This window comes from Candoia aspera, chromosome 7 (genome assembly GCF_035149785.1).
Source record: "Candoia aspera isolate rCanAsp1 chromosome 7, rCanAsp1.hap2, whole genome shotgun sequence".
In the NCBI taxonomy this organism is placed as follows: Eukaryota; Metazoa; Chordata; class Lepidosauria; order Squamata; family Boidae; genus Candoia; species Candoia aspera.
The window spans coordinates 9,120,426-9,145,707 of record NC_086159.1 but is presented as its reverse complement, the minus strand read 5'-3'; the positions used below and the strand labels follow the sequence as shown (position 1 = coordinate 9,145,707).

The window sequence follows — 25,282 nt, the reverse complement described above, 5'->3', positions numbered from 1 at the left end:
GTGTGCCATTATTTTGAATAAAGAACCTGGGCATTTTTGGTGGGGTGGTGGGATGTTTGAATATATTTTTGCTGTTTGGTTTTTAGGATGGAGTTGAACCAGGTGAACAGCTTCAGCTGGTCGTTTCTATGCAACCTCGAGCAATTCTTTGCTTTCTGAATTTCTAGTGTCATAAAGACTTTTTTTAAAACCACCTTTTCTGTGTAATGGGAAAGAAAGTGTGCAGTAGTGGATGCTCAAAAGCATTTAAGAAAATCTTTACTAGTTGTTCTGCAAACCTCCCCTCTTCAGGGCTTTGCAGGCCCCACTCTCTAGCTGTGTGGCATTGCATTAGTCTGCAGGGGTTAAATCAATGCTGGCCTGCTGCTCCCATTAAGCCTCTTGGCAGGCCAGTGTTGCATCTAGTGCAGTGTTTCTCAATCTTGGCAACTTTAAGATGGGTGGACTTCAACTCCCAGAATTCCCCAGCCAGCCAGGCTGGGAGTTGAAGTCCACACATCTTAAAGTTGCCAAGGCTGAGAAACACTGATCTAGTGTAACATGTAGAACATCCTTAGGGATGAGTGACTCCTATAATTTCATGGACCTGTTTGTGGAGTTTGCTGAAGTTTTCATCTGAAAGAGAGGTAGAAAGAGCAAAGGTAATCCCAGTCTAGCCTTCAGCCCTGGATTTGTTTGGTGTTTTCCATCCCAGTTTGAATTGGTCCTGAACCTGTTTATCTTTTCAAAACCGGCCAAGGTTGACTAGGACATACTACCTGCAAGGTTTCCCCCATTTCCCTTGGGGAGAAAGTATGATTTGATACTAAGGTTGGGCTGAAGAGGGGGAAAGGGGATAATTTCATACTGGCTGTGTTCATACAACACACTTAACCAGGCTGATACAAATCTAGCAGCTGCATTTTCACAGTTTGCAAATGTTAGCCAGTTCTTTTTATTTTTATAAATGTTATTAAAAGTTTTGCAAAGAGCATAAAAACTAACACAAACTAATAAAAGGTAAAAGAAAGAAAGGAAAGAAAGAAAGAAAAAAGAAGCTTCCAATTTCTTTTGCAGCAAATATAAATATAATTCTGAGATCAACTCTTAATCTATGGTTACAAAAAATAAAAAAGTTCCCTTTTTTCTATTATCCAGTTTTGCAAATGTTAGTTTCAGTCTTGGTTTGCTTTATTGAAGCTTAGCCAGTTTGGTTAATCTGTGGATCGGTGAATTGGGATGACCTAGCAAATAGGTTAATTCAGTGACCAGGTGGTTGTGTGAACACAGCCATAATCTGAATGACTGGCTTATTTTATTATTAAATTTATACACTGCCCATCTCATAATGACCTGCATGGTCTCGGTGCCATTAGGAACCTGCTTGGGATAAGGCTGTGCTGAGTATTGTGTGTCCTGGAAATGCAACCTTCTATTTCGATCAGGGTTTTTGGGAAACTCAGAAAGAAATTTATTTTATTTCCTTGATCCTCCTCCATGCCCTTTCCTCCAATTACGTTGCTTGTAATTTCAATGCAAAAGAGAGGGGCTCAACCTTCTCCCTGGCAGATTTTTTGTCAGGTTTTCTGTAACAGATCTGCTGCTCCAGGCCTCACCCTGTTTTCCAACAAACCTGAGATGACTCAATGGGAACGCTGATGGATCCAGATGCATCCTGGAGCTTTCTGATGGTGTTGGGCGATTAAAGCGGAAGAGATGCAGTTTGCACCTTTTGAGAGAATCTCAACATTCATCCTTTTTTCTTCCGATTTTCACTTATAATACCTATAACAATGAGTGCACCTAAGATTTGAAGAGGCCCAACATTGAGCAGGATGCTTTAATTTTGCTGGGCTGATTCTGCATTGTTAAATGTAGCATAATCTCCACTTTTTTCTGGATCAAAGCAAAATCAGCCCTGCTTTCATATTTATGCATAGAGGTAGTCCTCAACTTACAACCATAATAGAGCCCAGAAAATTCATCATTAAGCAGTGCTGTTGTTAAGCAAGACATCATGTGACTGCACCTGATTTTATGACATTTTTTGCAGCGGTCGTTTTGTGAATCACAGAGTTCCCCATTGATTTTGCAGTTGCAAATGGTGCAAATGGTGCAAATGGTGATCATGTGACCCTGGGATGCTGTAAGTACATGCCAATTGCCAAGCGCCTGAATTTTGATCATGTGGCTGTGGGGACACTGTGACAGTCATAAGTGCAAGGACCAGTTACAACTTCAAACAGTCACTAAACGAATGGTTGTAAGTTGAGAATTACCTAATGTAATGCAGTGTTTCTCAACCCTGGCAACTTTACAATGGGTGGACTATGCTGGCTGGGGAATTCTGGGAGTTGAAGTCCACCCATCGTAAAGTTGCCAAGGTTGAGAAACAGTGATGTAATGCAACATAACCTAAGGTAATGCAACAGGAGGAAAAGGAACATAAGTCTGCAAGTGGGATGACTGGAAGGATCCAGGAAAAAGATGCATCCTGGGTGAGAAGGGAAGGGGCAAGAGAAAGTTGAAACCCTCCTTCTGTTTTGAGAGAGAAGGAAGGAGAGGGCAGCTTTGCCTGAGAGAAGCTGATGAAACAGGGCCCTTTTAAAAACATTTTCCGGCTATGCAATCTGAAAACACCTTAATTAGCCACTTGTTTTCTTTTCGCTGGAGCGGAATTAGCGCTGCTCCGCGTTCCCCTGCGGCATCCCAGGCAACATGCAGAAGCGTGAGGCTGCGGTCCCTTCTGACGCAGCCAGGGCACTGGGGATCCAGAGGCACCCCCTTGAGAAGAAGCTTTCGGAGAGCCCTTTGGCCCGGATATGGATGGAAAGGCGGCATCAGAGATCCTGCCCGAAGCGCAGTGTAAAATGGGACCATTGCATTTCTTGGGCTTTAATTATTTTGAGTCAGAGATGGACTCCTTTTCGTCCTTCAGGTCCAGCCTGGCGACTGGTGACTTCACAGATGCGTCTTTAGGCACTGACTGCAATAGGAACCCAACTAGGTTTTCGCAATGTGGGTTTAGAAGTCAGGGGTTAAATATGAACCCAGCCCAGGGGGTGGTCTTCAGCTTCCGTGGTCCCCCAGCCAGCTGCCGGCCACGTCTCAACACATCTGGGGGGGGGTCATCAAGCCTACAGCGCATTTTGGGCAGAGGGCAGATGCTAGAGGCCTTGGGGCCAAATGCACCTGTCTCCCCACGGCTAAATGACAAGAACGTTGGGCCTCAGTCCATTCTGAGGATTGAGGAAAGCAGTCTGCTTTGGAGAAGCAGGGAGGTGTGTACGCGTGGGTGCACGCGTGCAAGGCCCCTGCCTCTTCCTCACCGTCATGCGTGTGTTCTCTCTCCGTTTCAGACAAGGCATTTTATTCCACAGGCCGGCTGCTCTTCTCCTGCAACGAGAAGCCATCAAGCGAAAAGGGATGCTTGGCGTGAAGGAACCACCGGAGGCCGTGCAGAGCTCTCCTCCTCCTCGGCAGGAGAACCGCCTGGGGTCCACAGGGGTCTCCCTCTTGAGGTTTTTGGCAATGGTAGAACTCACACTGGTGAGATATCTGGATCCGGTGGTTCTAGACTTGCCAACTACTGCCTGGGGGTCAAGTCAAGCCAGCAGTATCTCCCCCTCCCTCTGGACCACCGGGGGACCAACGGACAAGCTTCAGGGACGACGGAGTAGCCAGCCAGCATCTCCTCCCTGTGCCAGTGGCTGGAGCAGGTGCAGCCAGATGTGAACGCACCCATTTCTCTGCTGCTCAGAGTCACAGGGTTACTGCTGCTGCTCCCGGTGCTGTGAGCTTGGCTTCAGAAGAATAAGATGCTTCCCTGTGCCAAAATGGCAGCTTCCCCCCTGCTCCATGAGGACTAGAAACTTGTTTTTTTTTTAAAAAAAAATTCAACATCAAAGTTGCTTTCTTTGGGATTCTGGGGAATGGGGTTCAGTAGAATCAGGGCTGGTATTTTGAAAAAGTGGGATATGGAAGTTGGCAGTAAGATGGGCTAATGGGGTGGAAGAAATTGAGGGGAGAAACTAGGGACTGACCAGGCACAACTTCATGTATTCCTAAACCTTTAGGACCTCTCTGGCTGTCCTTGAACTACAAATTAGCTGCATGTTAGTCAAGAATATAACAAGGTTAGTTTAAGATTCAGAGTACTGTCTGAAGCCAGAAACCCTAAGGAAGCCATGGTTAAGCTAATCTGTCTTGCTGATTTTCAAAAAATAGAAGGGTTGTCTGCACTTTGCTTATAACTCAAGGACAGTGGGTTGGGTGTCCTGCACGTTGCAGTGGGGTGGACTAGATGACCCTCAAGGGTCTTTCCGATTCCATGATTCCAGAGAAGCCTCTGATGCTGCTGTTCTTTCAAGGTGATGCATGGTTCAGATTGCCCCACCCAAACCATTTATCAAATGACTAAGAGAAATTCTCTCCAGAAGGAAGAGGGGCACCTGCAAGGGGTCCAGGCTGGAACCTGCCCCCTTTCTACGTGCCCCACGTGTACTCAGGAGGGGTGAGTCACTTCTCTTCATTCAGTATAGGCCATGCATTCTCCTCATGCAAGTATTCCACACAGTAAATAAAAATTAAAATGCAGCATATAAAATGAAAAGTGAGCATGCTTCCCCTGCAATTAATAGCACAATTAATTAACCATTAAAAGCTTGGCAGAAGAGCTGCATCAGGGCTGCAGAGAGAAGGGGGACCAAACGCAACAGAGGAATGCAAAAGAAGGCGCTGGCTTGCATATATTCTGGACAGATTTGCCTTGGACAGCCAGAGCACCATCCAAGGATCATCAAAAGGGCCAGAGCATCATTGAAAGATCTTCTGTAGATCTTACTAGGCAGAGAGGCTCAGGCCAGGAGAAGCTGCCCCTGGGGCAGATGGGGTCAGCCAAAGCTCTGGATCCCATCCCTGAAACCCTGTCATATCGGGACTAGGGAAGGGGGGCCTTTTTGGTCTCAGCCCCTGCCCAACAGGCCCCCTCCTGCCCATGCTTAAAAAGCCTTCAAAACCTGGTTGTTCCTCCGGGCCTTAGGGCAGAGGGTATGTGATGTGGATTTGAATGCTTTTCTCTGGATGTCCATTGTTCCTTCCATGTTTTTATTCTTCCTATTTTTAATGTTGTGTATATATACACACACACATATCCCAACCTGGGTCTTTATGGAGTTGTGTGGCCTCCTCACTTTAATAAACAAATAATTATTCTGATTCTTTTGGCCAAGAAGTGCAGATCTTTCGCTCCTGGCATCATCAACTTTGCACCGGTTAACTCCCACCTTTGGCACCAATTCAACGTTCTGGAGACTTTTCAAGAGTAGCTCAGTTGGAACTGAGATGTTCCACTACTGTGGTCAGCAGGAAGGAAACGGGTTGGGTTCAGGCCACACACTTCAACAAGTCAGTTGCAAACTTGACCAGTGCATTCACATAACAAGTGAAGCTTGGTTATTGCTTGTGTGTGTGTGTGTGTGGTTAGTGTATGGTCCATCATTTCGTGCAACTCCCAAATGGATTAATTTAGCATCCAGGTTAAATGTGTTGTGTGAATGCAAACAGTGTATATGGGGGGATGGGTCTAAGCCAGTGTTTCTCAACCATGGCAACTTTAAGAGATGTGGACTTCAACTCCCAGAATTCCCCAGACAGTATGGCTGGCTGGGGAATTCTGGGAGTTGAAGTTCACACATCTTAGAGTTGCCAAGGTTGAGAAACACTGCTCTAAGCTAAGTTGCCTTCCTCAACCTTATGTCCTCTACAAAGGTGGGGCTTCAGCTGGGAATGATGGATGTTGATATCCAACCCCTCTAGAAAGTGCTTCTGCCTTAGCTCTGTGAGGGCTTAGAAGTGCAGAAAGCAAATCTATTCCTTGACAAAGAGGAACAATTATATCCTTCAGAGTGTACATGCGCATACACAACCCCCTTCCCGCCACTTAATCCCAACTGCCTTGCCAGTGCTTGCTTCTTCCCACCCCTGGCTCATTGGGGTCTCTTCCAATTCTTCCTGCTGCGCGGCAGAGAGTGAGAGCCAGGGGGCTGAATTATGCAGGATTGTGGGTGGGGGTCCCAGGAGAGAAGAAGAGAGCACCCCCAGGCTCTCCCAGGGGATGAAAGAGCAGAACACGGCTGCTGTGACATGAGGACAAGGGCGCCTGCTGCTTTAACATCTGTCAGTCTTTGGAAATCAAAAGCAAGAACAGGTCTGGCCCCACATCCGTGTCTCATGTTACACCATGTCAGAAGCCGGGGGTGGGGGCGCTCACATTCTTTGATCAGAGTCAGCCAGGATGCTTCTACGCTGGGAACTGCAATCCCAAGATGGTCATTCTGTTTTCATTCCCCTTTTTCCCCAACACATTTCAGATGAATTTCGACCTGCTGCTCCCTGCTTGGAGAATGGATGGAATTCTTCTTTCTTCTAATGCTGCAACATTCTCCAGCCCTGTTACAAAGCTGCTCAAAAACTTTAAACTGCAAAAGAGAATGGTGGCAAAAACCATGCGGATCATTCCACACATCGTCAGTATCGAATGCATTTAAAAGTAGCACAAATTTACCCTGTTAATTTAAATTGATCTTTAATTTGATCTTTCAATGCTTTTTCATCTGTTTTTGAGTGCTAGGATGAAAAAGAGTTTTAGAGCAAAGGAAAGAAAATTAGAGTTGATTAAAATGGTGTAGTAAGGTGCATCTTAAAAAAAAAATCTCTATTGTTCCAGTATATGTAGAAAAAAAAGGAATCAAACACAAAGGACCATACATATCTAATGCACTAAAGCCTAGGTTCTTTATATAATGAGAGACAGTTTAGTGTAGTGGTTAAGGCACTAGGCTAGAAACCGGGAGACACTAACTTCTGGTCCTGCCTTAGGGACAAAGCCAGCTGGGGGACCTTGGGCCAGTCACCTTCTCTCTGTTGGAATTATCAGGGATCAACTCAGCATTGTCTCATAAGCATAAGGGGGGTCGCTCTAGCAAATTGCATCTCTATTGTGCTAGATATTGTGTCTATAACTTGACTACCACTTCCTCCTCCTTCTTGGGCTTGGGGATTAACAGTCTATATTACCTTGTGGGCAGACATGCAAGCAGGGGGGCTGCAGAATGCAGCTCCTCGCCCTTTCTATTCCACATAGAAAGTGTCTACAAGGAACTAATGATGATTAAGTGCTTTCTACTATGAATCTACTTGTATCCAGATCTACTGAATAAAAATAAGCTATCTCTATTTTTTCTTCATCTAACTTCAGTGTGAAGACTGAATTTATTTCTGAACGTAATTAAGCTTAATGTGCAAGTTCCTTTTTTTTGGTTCACGCTTCTACTCTGCAAGATTGCTGTTTGCTGCTTGGAGTTCTTTTATTAACCTTTAAAAACTCCATCACTCTCAGCCCCAGAAAGGAGGCAATGGCAAACCATTTCTGAAAATCTTGCCAAGAAAACTGTAGGCACTTGTCCAAAGAGTCACCATGAGTTAAGACTGACTTGAAGACACTGGTGTAACAGTTTCAATGAACATTTTTGCCCCCAACCCAAGAATTGTGACTCTCATTCTCACGTGTCTGAACAAAACTGCATGTGCAATTTTTTTTAAAAAAAACCACATTATGTATGTCTAATTGTCTGCATAGACCTATATATTTTATTTTATTTTATTTACTTTCTATCCCGCCTAATACTCCTTCCTCCTCCTATTTTCCCCACCACAACAACCCTGTGAGGTGGGCTGGGCTGAAAGTGACTAACCCAAGGTCACCCAGCCGGCTTTCATGCCTAAGGTGGGACTAGAACTCACAGCCTCCTGGCTTCTACCGTTGCCTTAACCACTAGACCAAACTGGTATATGGTTAGTTGAGCTAAGACCACTATATATTGGAAATTCATACAAATTACCTAAAAGCATTGCAACGCTAACAATACTTTAGAGAAGACTGTGTGTGTGTGTTCCTGTCTCTTTTTCTGCCCTTGGAGTTAATTGCAGCACCAAAACAGGAAGGAGAAGGAGAAGAAGAAGGAGGGCTGATTGAGGCTATATTCGTTCTCTGTTAAGTTCTGGTCAGCTCCAGCTCCAGTTTACAAACAGTTTAACATGCATTAGGGCTGAAACATGCAATCACATTTAACCTGATTATGCAATTAACACTTTTTCTGGATTTGCACAATGCACTAACCCAGTAGGCTAGATTCTCACAACACATTAAGCCACGAAGCAAAACCCAGCTCAGTGCAATGTGTGAATGTCAGTTTGATTTGTAACTGAGTTGATGAGATGTGTTGTAGATAATACAACCCAGAAGTTGTTGAATGCAGCCCTGAGTGTCACCGCACTAATGAAGAAATTAAAAGCTTTTCGTCTCCAATCCTGAAAGAAAATCCAGACAAAAAAACATCTAGTCGCTTGGCATCTCTCCTGCTACTAATTGTACAAATACTTCCAAAAAGAGACAGATGAACAGCCTGCACCCCCCACAAAGGAAATACTTCTTTTAAGATGAGATCTCCTTTGAAACAGACAATGATCAGCATCTGCATCTGCACACCTACCTGCGCATGAAGCAAATCCACATTTTTAAATGAACTTACGCTTCGTTCACACACCTACAGATACCGAACTAACTGCTTTGGACTGTTATTGAGGTTGATTAAAACAGGAGAAGGACACAAATGTGGCATCCCAAGAGCCTCCCCCCCCCCCCCCCAGCCTCTGTAAAACAAAGAAAAACCTCAGCCCCCTTTCTGTTTTTGCTCATCCTGGGGCAGGCTAAGAAGAGATGCACAATAATATTGTGAAGGCCTCCTTTCTAGCTTCTGGCGATCACTGCTTTCAACTGGATGGTTTCAAGTGCTCCTTCCTCCCTTCCTTCCCCAGGAATCATTTTGCAGAACATCTAAGTCGTCTCTGATTGCTTGGATGGTTGCTGGCTCAGGAGAATTTTCTGTTGCCAGCACCCACTCATCCCTGTCTTCTTCCACAGCAAGCATCAGCTAAGCCTCCTCCTGCCAAGGCTTCTGCCATCTCTGGCCATCTTTGCCCTTCTTGGTAGGAAGATCCCCCTCCCCAGCCGCTTTTCCTCTGCCCCCTCCACCCACCCCCTGCGTCCCCCCAGTCCGGTGAGGTGCCAGTGCGATTCCCCGTTTGCCACTGAGCAAGCTGGCTGTGGGAGCGAAATCTAGGCCACTGTTGCTGGCGTATTTGGACTAAGCTCTGCGGATATCGGATGAGGACTGGATTAGGGCTATCTGCACTTAAAAATAATGTCAAATGCACAGCAGATGCAGGGCTGGGGGAGAGGCTGAGATGCGGGAGGGACAGAGGGGGACGCGCAACCCTACTTCTGCTCTCAAGACAGACCTGATCTCCTGGCAGGTATTTTTAAAAGGGATTTATTGATTTGCTTTCCTGAATTGACAAAGCTGATGTACAGCAGAAACACGGAAGTCCCGTTCAGGGCAGAGCGACCAGCAACGCCCAAATGATAAAAAAACTCGGTGGCACTTTGTGCAGGGGCTCACTTAATTGCTTCTAAGACTACCTCCTTAAGGAGAGAGCTGAGCAGGGCAGGTGCAGAAGGTGGACCAAGCTCATTACCAATATTTAAAGGCTGTCTGAGGCTTAAGGAGATCGTCCCGGCTGCATTTGCACAAAATGCTAAGCGCATTTCATTTAACCTTGGTTAAGGCAGCGGGGGGCAGTTGGTGGCTTAGCAGATCCACAAACTCAGCTGTTTGGCTGGTTTATGGTCTAGTATTTTGCATAGGCTCAGAAAATGGGTGAATTTAGGAATCAGGGGACACATGTTGGGTGAATGCTGCTCCTTCATTAAAGTTTGGGGAAGAAGCCTAAACCAGAAAAGGGGGATTTAGAGGAGAGAACAGAAGAGTGGAAAATAGCATCCTGATGTATCTTTACAACAACAACATTAAACAAAAAACAACAAAATTAAATCAAAGATCTGGGTTGTTTCCATGGGAAGGAATCCTTCCTCTCTAATTACGTTCCAGAAAAAATCGTGTATACAGAGAACTTTTGAGATTTTCCTTTTTTTTTTCTTTTAATCATCTGGGCCAGAACTGTTCCCAGCACAGTTTAACTAATGCTACACACTTGATCTCTTGGTTGGGAACAGCCTAAAGTGCTTGTCCGGTGAACCCCACCTGCATGGAAGGGAAAGAGTCCCCATTTCGGAGGGAGATGGGCAGTGTTAGAAATTTGAGAAATAAATAAATAAAATACTGCCCACCCCCCGCTCTGCAGCTTTGTATGAAACGAGAAGCAAAACCTATCTAGTTGGAGATTTTCATGGCAAGCTATGGCCCCAAGCCCACTAGGCTGCAGGGTTTCTAGTCCACATGATGGGATCAGAACTCTGTGTTCTGCAACTGGCAGTCATTGGGCCAAATCTGTCCCAAGGGATTTCACCTCACTGAGGCAGACCGCAGGCATGGAGTATGCCCTATAGTACCCGGATAAATGTTCAGATTTCATGGCATACTATGTCAGGCTTGATTTCTTTAGGATCATTTGGTAAAACAGGTCCTGACATATTCTATGCATGTAACAGAATGTAAAGGGTTGGGAGGGATCTCAGAGATCATTTAGCCCAACCCCCTATCCGGTCATAGGAACTCACCACTATAGCATCCTTCAGCAAAGGAAAGTCCACCTCCTCCTTTGGCAGCCCGTTCTATTGTTTATCAGCTCTTACCATTAGATTTTTCCTGATGTCTAGCCCAAATCTATTTCCTTGTAATTTAAATATAGTTTCTTGTCTTGATAAATTGTTAGTAAGTAGATGGGTAAATAAGCAAGGAAACAAGCAAATGGATGTGGCAGTATTTCTCAACCTTGGCAACTTTAAGATACATGGACTTCAACTCCCAGAATTCCCCAGCCAGCATGGCTGGCTGGGGAATTTTGGGAGTTGAAGTCCACATATCTTAAAGTCACCAAGGTTGAGAAACACTGGATTATGGTGTTTTTTTAAAAAAAAAAAATTGGCCAAGGCAGATTATAGGGTGGAATGGAGGACAGTTCTTAGATGTCAAAAGAGGGGGTGGTATTCTTGCTTTCACAAAATCAGTGTTTCCCAGCTGTGAGCAGCAGCTTCAATGACTAACAGGTAGAACATGGACTTGGTACATGGAAAATCTAGTTTCCTTTTCTGGAATCCAGTTTGAAGGAATCAGCTCTCCGGTGATGGAGAAATCTCCACAAGTCCCATTAAACAAGACTTGGGCTGATGGACAGCGGACAGACCCGGCATATGGTGGTTGGTCCACCCCTGGATTACCTCACTGGTTCATCTGGGCCAGAACTGTTTCCAGGCACAGTCTAAATGCCTAATTTGACTTTTAAAGCCCTAAACAGCTTAAGGCCCAGTTCTCTGAGGAACCTTTCTTAATATGAGCTTATCCAAACATTAAGGTCAGCATGGTAGGACTCTTAAAGATGCCTTTCCTTTCCAAGGTCTTTTGTGCAAAGCATGGGAGAAGGTTCTTTAAGCATGAGCTGCTTTAAACAGTTTGATTTGCAAAGCATTTTTAATTTAGCATGCTGTCAGATGCCCTTGGAAAAATCCATTCTGAAGGAGGATATAGAATTGTTAAAATAAAATTCTCATTTTATTATAAGGGCTTGTTTGAGAGTTTGAATTTTTGTGAGCAGAAAATACATGAAATAAAAGGAAAAAAAATTCCGAATGGTAGAACACTTTGACAAAGGAACCACTGATTCAAAGAGGTGAGGGCTCCTCTTCACTGGTTGAGCCCAGACAGAGGCTGCACAGTCATCTCTTGGGGATACTTAAATTTGGATTCCTGCCCTGAGCAGGGCTTGGACTAGATGACCTCAAGGACCCCTCCCAAGCCTAGAGTTCTAGGAAATAAATGAATAAATAATCAATCAAGCCAACTTACAGTTGCTCAACTTGGATACTCAAGATTCTAATAATCTGAGTCATCCTTCTTCTGGAAAAGTTACCATTCCTGTTCCCCCCACCCCAGTGGAGTGCCCCCAAATCCCATTTTATCCTCGTCTCCAGTGTCTGGTACTGCTATTCAATCAAAACAACATGGGTCAACAACTTCCAGATAAAGGCGCTTCAGCTATTGGGTGTGTGCATTAGGGAACTATGGCTGAAGACATCAGGAGGACCCATCTGGCTATAGTTGGATTCATCTTGATCCAACTACACCCAAGGTCATGAGGCTTTTAGAATATGGATGGAATGAACAAGCATTACCCGTTTTCCAAAAGCACAAGGTTTTTTTTCAGTCTAATACAGAAGACAGCAGCCTCAAGCTCTTAAAAGCTGTTTGTGCGTTTTTTAAAAAAATTAAAGAAATGGAAAGCAATGATTTCAAATGCATTTAATCACGAAGTTGAGTAGGGCCCCCTTCTCATCATTATTTTACTATTATCGTATCTTGTTGCAAACACCTTAGACTCCAGTTGGAGTGAAGGGATGTACAAATGTCATGAATAACCATAAATCTCATTTTAATTTGGAGGACATTACCTGGGCGAAAACTCTGCCCATGACTATTTTTGGAGGACTGAGGAGGTTCTTAGCCCAAAACACAATCTCTCACGGGGCAACGTGCTGAGGAACCCACATCAAGGGATTCCTGGGGGCACTCGGCAGTTGGAATCAAATGAACACAGCACCTGTATGTGCCAGGTACAACTCTGAGTTCCCTTCCCTTCCCCTAAACCCAATCCCATGACTCAAACTTTGAAAGGCCCCTGGGTTCTCCACAGATGCAAAATCTATTTGAGATGCATATGCACTATAAATGTGACCCAGTCTTTATTCTGAGCAATACAGACAGCCGATTTAACCCTGAGCTATTGGTTTATAGGCTTATACCGCTATAAGCTATAATTGCCCCTAGTTCTTAAGACCTCAAGGCAGAGATTCTTCCAAGCCCTTAGGAGTGTGAAGTGTTTGAAACAGACGCAAGCCCTGAGCCTGAACTTTTGGCCGTGCAAAACAAGAGCTTTGCTGCTCAGTGATTTGTAGAAGGTGCCAGACACCACACTGTTGGTGTGCAGGATGCTTAGCTCTAAATTCAGATTGACAAACACCACAGCTGTGCCCCAACAGACCCTACAATAGCTCAAGGGGACCATTTGATTCGCACAACCTGCTAAGACAACTGTGACTTTTTGTAGACGCTGAACCACAGCCGAGCCTGTGCAGTGCAAACACAACCATGTACCTGACCACAGATCCCTAAGATTTTCTTGGTTCTGCACAGGATAAACCGACTCCCTTGTAACCTGTCTTTTGCCTTGGAAGAAAGAGAAGCTTCAAAGAATGGCAACCTCTGGACACATCTGTAACAATTTATTGAATGAGGAAATAGACAGAATTGGGGAAAACAACAGGTAAATTCCATGCTCTTGGCGGTAGTGGCAGAGGAAAGGAGAGGGTTTTTTTTCCTTTGGGTCTTAGGGAAATAATTTCTCAGTCTATCAGAACTTTATTCTGTTGCCGGAAAAAAATAAAAAGAAACACTGACTTTAAAGTCACACCTGATGTATTTTTACAACAACAATAAAAAATAATATTTAAAAATTAAAAACAAAACAAAAAAAATCAAAGACCTGGGTTGTTTCCACGGGAAGGAATCCTTCCCCTCTATTTATGTCCAGAAGAAATTGTGTATACAAAGAACTTTTGAGATTTTCCTTTTTTTTTTTTTAATAATAAAAAAAAAAAGCCAAGTAAATACATAAATCTGGAGGGGGTGGGCAAGAAGAGAGAGAAGCCTTGCCTTGAAATGCTGATGCGGAGACATTTTGGTAAATGGTCTTCTGTGTAAAATAAAATAAGAAGAAAATTAAATACTGTGTATGATTCTGTGAGAAAAGAGGTGGGACCCGTCTGTGACGGAGTGGATGTTTTTTTTGCGTTTTTAGGAGTGGTAATGCGGCAGTGGGTCTCCCTGGGAACCACTAAGAAAGGAGCAGGTGTAGCTGCTTGATTCAACCTTAGGCGGTGATGAGCTGCTTCTCACCCACCCACTCAAGGACAACCGCTCCCCCCCAGCTATTCTGTTCATCATCATCCATGGCCAGGACCCCTCCCCATTCACTACACCTTTGCATGAAGTACAGGCCTTGCCCCAGGGACGGTCCCTGACATAGCAGCCAGGACATTGGTGGCAAAGAGCTACTGGCAAGCATGACAAGGCCATGGGGCTGGACCAGCCAGGAAAGCCAGCAGACCCAGGACTGTCCCCCATGGATGTTGACCGAGAAAGGGGACTTTAGGGAGATGTCCGGCAAGGCACCGTCCACAGGAGAGGGCACCTGTTGCAGGATGGAATAGGAGACCCAAATCAGAATGGCCACAGTGGCACTTGAGACTGTGGGAAGGACCAGTTGGAGGGTTCAGGGATCAAAACTGAGGGGAAGGGGACCATCGGGGAGGGGGCACCCTCCCCGCAATACGCCCTGTGCCTCTCTCTCAGGCCTTTCTCAACTTGTGACGGCAGAGGAGGAGGTTCGGAAAATGCAAGCAAAAACAGATCAGTGTGGGAAAGGAGAAGGATCCCTGGAGGCTTCAAGCATGGATTTGAAAAAGGAAGGAAGGGAGGTCTGCTCCCACCCGGCTATGAAAGAGCCCCGGAAGGCAGGCCTGCTCTTTCGGACACGGATCCAGAGTCAGTGGATGACGGCTTTCCCCGTCTCCGTCGGGAGACGCCTTCTCTCAGATGCCTTTTCAAGGAAGGAAAAGTGTCTTTCCCCAAAGACTTCTTGACTTTTCTCTCTCTCTCTCGTTAAATTTACGTCCATATTAAAAGGAGCCCTAATTCTCAAGGCGAGGATGGCAGGAGAGCTGGCTTGGAGAGCTCTGTGGGAATGGGATGAGGACAGTCTGCCAGGGAGAGGTGCCCTGGACCCCAACTTCAGAAACAGAGGGCAGGGAACCTTTCCATTTCTCGCCCTCCTTAGGGACGGATGATCCATGCAAGGTGGAAAGGGACGCTGGGCGTAGCTTGCCCCGGACGAGCCTTCTCACTCCCGTGTGACCAGGTGGGTCCCCTAAAGGCCCGGCGTGCACGCCTTTTTCTCTCTCTCTATTTTGTAGTCACCGTGGCCCTTTCGCTTCCAAAGTTGCAAGCCGCAAACGCCACCTGATTGCATTTCTGGAGAGGTGTAGAAAAATCATTTCGGAGAAGAGAGGAAGGAGCTGCGGCGTCACGATCCGGCCCCTCCGCCGTCACTGTTCCAGCGTCACAACTTCCACCGCCTGGCCGTCCATGGTGACGGTGCTGTCGGTGATCCTCGCGGTCACAGGGGCCATGGCTACCTGAACGGGGCCATTCCCCTGCGCGAGGCTGGTGACGACCGTCTGGTACATGCTCACTGGAATCTGGACAAGGCCTGGAGTAGGGGTGGGGGGCAAAGAAAGATAGTTACTTCTACCAGGTGGATGGAAAGGGGAAGACAAAATAATTATTTACGTATTAACGGCCAGCGTGGAAGAAGAAAGCAGTGGTAACTGCAGACAATACCTTCCCTAATGCCCCACCAGCTGTTATTTATTTATTTGATTTATGTAGATACCCATCTTTTGCAACATACCTCTGGGCAGCTCACAAACAACGACATGGCAGTCAAAAGATAAAAACCAACACAGAAAACTCCTGTGCCCCCAACTGCTTCATATCCCCACACACCCCCAAAGGCCTTTCTGGGCTCTACCCTGATGCTTGTGGGAAGGTACCACAAGGCCAGACCCTTTTGCTCTATCTGCACACTCGCTGTGGCCTTGCCTGTCTAAAATCCGCTGGACCGTCATGCCTCTTACTCTAAGTCAGCCCAGCCGTCACCATCAGGTACGGCTGGCAAACATTACCCAATGAAAGACAAAGATTAGATGTGATGCCAACAGGTCTGCTGAAGAAGCAGAACAGTCAACTAAGTGACCTCGGGGGGCAAGAAAGGAGCACTGGAATTAAATCCTGCCCGCCCACCTCCCCCATGGCACCTTCTCTCACCAATGAGATCAGGCCAAAATATTTTCCTGAGGACAGACAAGACTGCCTGAATTAATATGAGCCAGACTCATAATTGTCTTGACCCACATATCCAGAACTTCTCAAGAGAGTTAGTCTTGATTGCAGGGGGATATAAATGTAATCAATCAATCAGTCAATCAATCAATCAATCAACTAACGAGGTGGCTCCCTTATTTTTAAGATCCCTTCATCTTTTATTCTTTGTTTTAGCTGGTTTTTAATATTTTAATGTATCTATTGATTGTTTTTAGCTCTTTGTACACCTCCCAGAGTCGCTTGTTTGTAAGAAGGGCAGCTAGATAAATTTGAAAAATATAAATAAATAAATAAATACAGAAATAAATATCAGCCTCACAGTGCATTCAAGAGTTGGTTGCTGGGATCAGAGAAAAGTGCTTTTCAAACACCTAGGCAGGAAAGCTTTCGTGTATGAGAAAAGGGTCAGGGTGTGAGCGCACACGCATTTATGTGCATGCATGCCTACTCATGCTCTTATTTCCAGGCTACCGTTACGGTTTAAGCGATTAAAATAGGCCCACGGCCACCCCATTAACACTGTCTATATGAAACTTTTTAAAATGCACAACCTTGTACGCAGGTCTGCTAAAATGAAAGAAGGGAGTAAGGAGAAGCGAATGCTCTGGATCACTCAATTGGCTTTGCATTCTCTCTGCCTGATCCCTCTGGGCACCCATTTCCTTTGCTTCATCCACGTGCCTTGGGTAAACACTGGCTTGCCCACACAGCCTCATCTTTCCCTTTTGTGCTGCACACCTGCATCCCAGGTGGGTTCGCATTTTCTGACACCTGTCACCTGCCCTGGTTCTCCAGGATGGATGCCAACAGCAGGGCTTTAACAGGCGGCGAAGAGTTCCTTCTTCCCACGCACGGTGTCCTCAGGGAGAAGATGGTGAAGGGGATCCCTGAGGCCTCAACTCCTGGGCCTCATCTGGGGACAGTGGGAATAAAAGCTCCCACACTATCCAAGAGCTACATTAAGACCCTTTGCACAAATCAGCTGCCTTTGGAAACTCAGGCCCTGAGCCAGATTCCAGAAGAGCTTCAGAGCCAAGATGGGTTGGGTCTCTGTCCATGGATGGCTTCTGTTTTGGGGGACCCTTCGATCTCTGGGTGCCCTGAAGGTCTTTGGAGGAGGAAGAAGGGCAATGGAAAGTGATTACAGGCCCTTGTCATCACAGACAGGAAAATGTACACCTTAAGCACCCCAACCTGACGCTGGGAAAGCTTCCGGTTGATTCTTCTTGGCCAGTTGAGAACTCCCAGCACCAGCTGGATGAGAAACCCAGTCCGAGAAAGCTGGAAAGGGGCTGATCAAGGCAGGCAGAAGCAAGCTCTGATTTCACCCTCTGCTGACTACAGTAGATGAGTTGGACTGAACTCCCATTTCCATTTCCTGTGTCCAGCAAGGCCAGTATACAGGTAATCCTCGCTTAACGACCATTCGTTTAATGATGGTCCAAAGTTATGACAGCCTCAGAAAAAGTGCTTTATGACCTGTACTCACACTTATGACTGTTGCAAAATGTCACACCACCCCTGCAGTCACATGATCACATTTACAACCAGTTGCAGACTCCTGCAGCCACATGATCGCAATTTGCTACCTTTTTTGCCAGTTGCCAGTCCATTGGGGAAGCAGGATTCGCTTAATGACCCATGATTCACTTAACAACCAATGTAAAATGGTCTTACAATCGGGTCTGGCCATGTGGTGATTCACTTAACAACCACACTACTTAACCAGTTCCCCAGTCCCTGTTGTGGTCATTAAGTGAGGACTACCTGTATCTGGGGGAGCCAGGCCGGGTAGCAAAGCCCTCCCCCTGTCTATTCTGGGAGCTGAAGTCCACACATCTTCAAGCTGCCAAGGTTGAGAAACCCCGGCCTAGTTAATTAAAAATGGCTAGAATGTCTATTTGGGAGCACAACCCCAAATCTTCAAAGGGATATAATTAAGATTATTTAAAAAGCACTGTCAGTGTTGGGGAGTAACAAAATCAAAAGATGAAGATTTCCAGCCCGTAGCAGCTTCCAATTTGTACTATTTTCTTTTCAGACTTCTGAGAACCTGTTGCAGTGCCCTCACAAAAGGGATGCTAACCAGCTTTTCCCCATTCCCAGAATGACTGCCATGAAAGGCATCCCCAGCCACTTCACCCTGATTTAGCAGAGTTCTACCCACCAACTGCTCTGCCCCCTCCCCCACCAACAGGATGCTGCTCACTAGCACCGCACACCTTTGTCCTTCCTCCAAGCGGGAGCTGGTGGCCACCTGCCATTTTTATGCTCTAAGAGAATTTATGGGGCCTGATGGAGGCCAGCAGCATCCTTAGCAATAAAAACCATGCTGGAGGCTAGGAGTTTGTGTTGCAACATGCCAGCTGATTCTTTTTTAAAGTAACAGAATTTGTTTTTAAATGCACAAACAAAGGACAAAGAGCTGGCAATGCCAAGGAAAGTGTCCATGGGCACACTGGCACCACCCGATCCTCAGTTTTATGCTCAGGGGTAACAAGGCTGGAGTGGGCAAGGAAGTAGTTTGTTTTTGTTTTGTTGGTTTGTTTTTGGCTCTTGCAAAATTCTTGACCAGGAAACCATTAAACAACCTGTCTGAAATGCCACAGCGCTGGTCAAAGCTGTGGCTGCACTCTCCATGAAAACGGGAGGAAGAGAGAAGGGGCTGCCCTGGAGAATCTATTTAACCCCCTTGGTCACAAGCCTTCTCCTTCTGCGAATGATTGGGAAAAATAAAAGGCAGGAACAATCAATGATAAATGCAGGCGGAATGACCCAATGGATGCCGGGGGAGCAGCGGGGAACGAATACAATAAAACCAGAGTAAAAGGTGTGCAAGAAGGCTGACCTTGTAAAACAACCATATTTTCCCCCCATTCCGAAGCTAAAAAGCTGGGAATCACCAAAAACGTCTCCAACGTCCTTCTGTGCAAAGGGATTAAGCCAAATCACCTTGCCATCTGATGCAACAGCTTTGGGGACTGCAGTGCTGGGGAGACAGGGGTGGGCAACAGGGCAGAGGAAGGCCTGTGAGTCTCCTGCTCCCAGAGCTGAGCTGGCTACCCTTGGGAGGGGCAGACATAAGCCCCAGAGACACAGGAACTGGGCCTCGGATTGTCCCAGAGCCTCAGCTGCCCTTCTGATTAGCCTTAATCTACCGGCACACGTCAGTGTGAAGCTTGGGACTCTAGACCCTTTTGTGGGATTAAAATAACAATTGGAAGGGCACCAGGGCTTGGTACGAGCACATGCAAGGGGTGAGGGGCACTGTCCCCAGAGAGAATCTTGTGTCTGGGGAACAAGTGAGAGTTGGCTGTTTCTGAGAACTTTCTCATCCTTACAACGGCTCCTGGTTCTGAAAGGACCTCTGCCAAACATGTTCCTGTGGGTGAACTGGCTGAGGATAAACAGGGCACCAATGCCTCCTCTGGGTTAAGAAAAATTGGGCGAGATGGATAGACCTCAACTGAGCCCAGCCATCTGTGAAAAACAGACAATGTGGACTGAGAAACTGTCCTCCTGGAGGCGACAGTGAAGTTTTCTCTGGAGCGTTGGCTCTTCTGCAGGCCTTCAGCTCAAGAGGGGACCTGACGGGGCATTCAAGGCCCCCTCTAGACCCTTGGCAGAGAAAGAGAGCCCTGTGGATAGGCTGATGAATATATGCATGAGATTATACTGAGCCCTCCTTGCAGTCCCTTATCTAGGCAGAATTCTATGGAAAAGGAATTTTTTTCCGTGAGCAAATATTTTAAACTCTCTTTTCAAGAAGAATCAGGACCGAGTAAGCAACCCACTTCACTGGTTCCTGCTTAATGCCAGAGTTCAGTGACACGATCCCCAACGCACAGCCTCACTGCAGGTCTCTCTCTTTGATGACAGCCACCCATAAGTGGATGATGACCCTGTTGTCCTATTCTGTGTCTACTAAGAAGCTTTTAACGAGAGAAGGGCATTTGCCAAAAAGGGTTTGGAAGTCCCAGTTTCTGAAGATTGGATCTTTCCCTGCTGCTATTTTTGTTATTTATAATTTTGTCATATTGTTTTTATGCTGTTTTTAAGCATTGTTAGCTGCCCAGAGTCATGTATTTGAGATGGGCAGCCCTATAAATTTAATAAACAAATAGATAGTTGTAACCGATCAATGTTATACTAATGTATTTGAACACTCTTGATTCTTTTTCTCAATTTCTCCCTTTTAAGACATTTGTGTTGCATTAGGCCTCTTCTAATCTTCTAGGAAGGAGGTGGAATTAAATGATAAATTGCACATTACTTTAGGGGCCACTGAGTTAGACCTGACACTTAGTGACTTTAGGAACATAATTCCACGTCATTTGGCAAAAACCTTCTGTTTTCTCTGCCTGGCAGAGCTCCACAAATGCTGTGTCCAAAAATGTAGCTAGCCAATGTGGCATAATGTGTTCACCAACATGTTTGCCCTCCTTCTCTCCAACCTACTGTTTTGGAAAGATCCCCTAAGATTCAGCAAGCACTTGAGCAGATTCCTGGGGATGATGTCCCACACAACCTCAGAACTTCATGGATCACAGCAATTTAAGGCCAGCCAGGGTTGCCTTATGGCCTCTTGCCCGCACAGCAGGATCAGTAGCAGAGAAGAATGTGTGCGCCTGCCCATGCATGTGGGCGTGTGTCCATTTGTGTGGTGGAAAGCTTCCTTCCGCAAGCCTTCTGCGCAGCTATTTCCTGGGCATGGATTACTGCAGTCATATTATCTGCTTTCCAGCATAGCCTGCTGTCCCTGCGCTCGAGAAGGTCACTGGGGCACATGTGCCGCGAGAGAGAAGATGGCGCGCAGCTTTCTGGCCCCATCCACCAGAAAGGGGAAGAGAGGCCTGGTTAGCCAGGCTGCCCTGCAATCAAAAGCCAGAGGGAGAGCTGGCAACTTCTAGCAGCACTTCCTAGCTGAGCTGGGCTGAACTGGAATCATGGGCAGTGGGAAGCCTTGACGGAGATTGAAATTCTATGGGAATGCAACATACAGGCAGGCACATGTGTGAACCAGGTTCTTTCACCTCTGCTCTCAAACCCCGCTTGAATGTAGGATTCGAGGAGTAAAGCAAGTATGGGGCTAATGTGCACAGATGCCCTTGGAATGGAGGTCTTAGCCATCATCAACCTTCATGTTCCAGTGGCTTTTTGCTTTGCGAGATGGGCAACCATATAGAAGTAGTCCTTGACTTACGATCACAATAGGGACTGGAAAATTGGTTAAGTGGTGTGGTCGTTAAGCGAGGCACCATGTGACCACACCCAATTTTATTACCTTTTTTGCTGGGGTCAAGTGAGGCATCATGTGACCACGATTTGCAACCTTCCCTGCCAGCTTCCCCATTGACTTTGCTTGTCAGAAGCTGGCTGGGAAGGTCACTAACAGTGATCACGTGACTGCAGGATAGTGCAACCATTGTAAATGCGCGACAGTTGCCAAGCACCTGAATCACAATCATGTGATTGTAGGGATGCTGTGACAGTCGTAAGTGTGAGGACTGGTTGCAAGTCATGTTTTTCAGCACTGTTGTAACTTTGAATGGTCACTAAACAAATGGTCGTAAGTCGAGGACTATCTGTAAATCTAAATAATAATAATAATAATAATAATAATAATAATAGGAAGAAGAAAAAGGAGGAGGAGGAGGTGGTACAGGGAACCAGTCTTGGAATGTCCCAGGGAAGAGAGAAGAGAAACATAAGGATTTAGCCGAAGTTTCTAACAGTTAGGATCCAGGAAAGAAGTGTGAATGAGAGAAAAGGCATTTCTCTATCTATCTGTTAAAATGACCCAGAGATCTGGCATCCAAAATTTCCCATTAATCCACATTATTTATCAAGGGGCACAATCCAGAAGGAAATTTCCTGCTTTGAAATGAACTTGACCCAGCTAGCAGCGCCCTGCTGGATTGTACCCCGGAGATTAAATGCATCTGCTGTTCTGTTCCAGCTTAACAGCAGTAGAAAAGCTCACTTGATGGTGACTCGGGGATTCTGAAGCCAGCCTCTCAAAAGGTGAAGAAACAGCCTTCTAGGAAGACTGTCAAGGAAAAGCCAGCCAGGGCTGGGGCATTAAATAGCAAAACCTTGTCTGCTGACACAAAGCAGAATGAACTCAACTCAGCCCGTCTTGAAACCCAGTAGCAGAAATGATGAGGTTAAGACCCAAACCAGCAGGACTGTTGGGGCTCCTCTGAGGTCACATCAACCCCATCCTCCCAACCACCCCAGTAATAGGGATCCTGGGTGGAAATGGAGGAGTCACGGATAAAGCGGGAGAAGTCAACCTTCACATGCTGCCCAATCCATGGAGTTGGGGACTATGCCAGGCAATTGCATTTCTTGATCATTTAGTGCAGTGTTTTTCAAACTAAGCTTAGCTAAACCAGCTGTGATGGACGCCTACCCAAGTTTCCAACCAGACTCACACAAGAAGCTTATGGATATCTGATTTATTACTGGATAGTATGCAAGTTCAAGAGCAAAACTGAGAATGGCAAAAGCGCGGGTCTTTCAAACAATTAAAGCTTAAGGCAGTTCCAATCCCTTCCCCCAGAGTCAGAAAGAGTCCACTCCCCGCAGCCTGCAGGTGTTCCTACCGGTTCCTGCCGGTCTTCGGGAAAGTGTCCTTGAACAGGCGAGATGACCCAAATAGCCATTCCAAAGCCTCCGCATCAGTGCCTGGTACAAAGGAACAAGAGCAGCGCCCTCCCGAACAGTAACACGCGTCAGCACCAGCATGGCACGGGAACTGGTTACGATGTTCACAGGGACATTGGAACAGGAACCATGACACCAGCTTAGCTTAGCTGGGGAATTCTGGGAGTTGAAGTCCACCCATCTTAAAGTTCCTAAGTTTGAAAAACACTGCACCAGGACTAAGCTTAGCTTAGTTCCAACTTTGAAAAACACTGATTTAGTGTATCCTGCCGTTCTCCATTAGCTCAAGGTGGCATACAAGTGGACCTCCCTTCACTTTATGCCCACAACAGCCCTGTGAGCACCCAGTGAGCATCCATGGGTGATGCTGGGTCTTCTGGGTCCTAGTCCAACATCTTCACCACCCACTGACTCACTGGCCTGTGCTGAGACCTGGAAATGCAACAGCCGTCCAACTCCCAAGCTCTGCCGTCAACTCTCCAGCCTGCCCACAACAGTAAGAAAAGGGGCTAGTGCCACACAAAGCAGGGTGCACAACGTATTTCACCCAAACAGCACGCTCATGGCACAACCTCAGCAGAAACATCTTAGGGACCCACTTTATGAATTCTAGATTTGCAGCAGTTCCTTTCAGAAGGAAACAAGGGTTCGTACCCACAGGCCGACTTCTTCTCGTCACCTGGCATTGTCTGATCCTCCTTGGCTCAGGGGAGGAAGCCCCACTGCGAATGCCAGAGCAGTGATCTATTTCTCTAAACTCACCATCAATCAGCTTTAATTTTTAAACAGATCCATTCCTTCCTGTCCATTTCCCCTCATGCAGCCCGCACAGAAGGTGAAGCGGCCCGTTCTTTAAAACAGCTGGGATGCTGCTGTGACAGACGGAAGGGCAGGTTCAGCAGGCTGAGAATGGGAGGGAATGTCAGGATTCCCAGCATGGAAGGACGGAGCAGGAAGAAGAGGAGTGGGAAGCCTGCAGGAACTCTGCACTTTTTTGGATCCTGCACAAATCAAGCCAGTATCATGGCCACCAAGCTGCTCACAAGGAGCTGGGCTGACGTGAGGGCTTGTATAATGCCCTGCCCGAGCTTCCAGCAGATGGAAGATCCTCTAAGACAGGGTTCCTCAACCTTGGCAACTCTAAGCTGTGCGGACTTCAACTCCCAGGATTCCCCAGCCAGCTTTGCTGGCTGGGGAATTCTGGGAGTTGAAGTCCACACAGCTTAGAGTTGCCAAGGTTGAGGAATCCTGCTCTAAGATGCACACTTGCACCAAGGTCTCTCTGGACGCTCCTTACTGTCCAACACAGCCATTGGGCCTGCCATCCTCAGCCCCAGAGGGGTTGGAGAACTGGTGCAGTACCCTGGCTTTGACAACCTGCAGACACTATGCGCCATGTATGCTTCCTGTTGGCAGTAGATAATCTTCAGGAGCGATTTAGGACAATAAGCAAGCCACCTGATACGGGAGGAATGGAGTCTATAGCCAGGAGCATTCGCCACTCTGAGGGAGGCGTAGGTGATTTCATAATGGTGAAGTGAGATGGAAAAGTGGGCACCAGCTGTGCAAAACCTGCCAACCTGCCAATGTAATTTTCAGTTGCCAACCTGGCAGGGCTGATCCATTCTCTGCCCCTCCAGGTTAATCCCCCTGGGCAGCCACTGCAGATGTGCTTAGAAATAGGAAGGGATGATCACATGAGCTTGCAAGCTTGAATTTCACTAGATCATTCAGCAACTCTGCTTTCCCTCTATTTCTTCCACTAATGGCTGAATTTGCAGCCGGGCTGTAATTCTGTGGGAGGGCAGGCAAAAGAGTGAATGTAGGGGATTGCTGAGAATCACAGCTGTCGTTCAAAAGAGTCCTAGTCTTTATGCAGTGACCCTTGTCACCTAGTGCTGAATATTTGCTTTGAGCTCCTCTGATAGCAGTACTAAAACTTTTCTATAATAAAACTAGAATTATGCAGAGCAATATTTTAAAGAAGAGAAGGGGGGGAGAAGGAAGGAAGGAAGGAAGGAAGGAAGGAAGGAAGGAAGGAAGGAAGGGAGGGAGGGAGGGAGGGGGGGGAGGGAAGGCAGGCCTGTTCACTCAATTTGCATGGTTCAGAAATTGTTTCCTGGAGCAGAATTTCGTCTAGAAATCAACAAATGCAGACTTAAAAGTGTAGAAGACACTCAGTCTGCTAATAACAATCTTCCACAGCTGTTCCTTGCTGGGATTCATTTCTAGAGTACGTTTTAATCTTAGAATTAAAGATAGGAACATGCATTATGTATCAGGAACATGTATCCTGAACTCCCATGGCCAATCAAAGCTTGAGAAGAGAAGGACTATAAGAATAAAGTCCCAACACCTTTCTAAGTCTCGTTTTCAGGAGATGCTGGGCATAGAGTTCACACAAGAACTACTAAATAGGGTTGCGCAATGCTTTGAAGTAATTTTGAAAAGGTGTTTGGAGGACAGAAGGATGCAAACAGAACCCTTGCCTGCAATTCTCTAAAGCAGCAGAATTGGGCAGCTGCCCTCCAAACTCTCCACAGATCCTAGGAAAAGAT

The 25,282-nt window shown here is 46.3% G+C and overlaps 1 protein-coding gene across 3 annotated transcripts in view; it reads right to left on the bottom strand.

The window, feature by feature from the left end:
- Window positions 1-13,321: 13,321 nt before the first annotated feature.
- NRF1 (nuclear respiratory factor 1) overlaps window positions 13,322-25,282 on the bottom strand; it is a 61,756-nt gene continuing 49,795 nt past the window's right edge. For all 3 annotated transcript variants that reach the window (XM_063307936.1, XM_063307937.1, XM_063307938.1), the window contains one exon: window positions 13,322-15,381. In XM_063307936.1, the coding sequence (XP_063164006.1) occupies window positions 15,218-15,381 (164 nt within the window). In that variant the 3' untranslated portion in view covers window positions 13,322-15,217. The remainder of the gene's footprint in view (window positions 15,382-25,282) is intronic.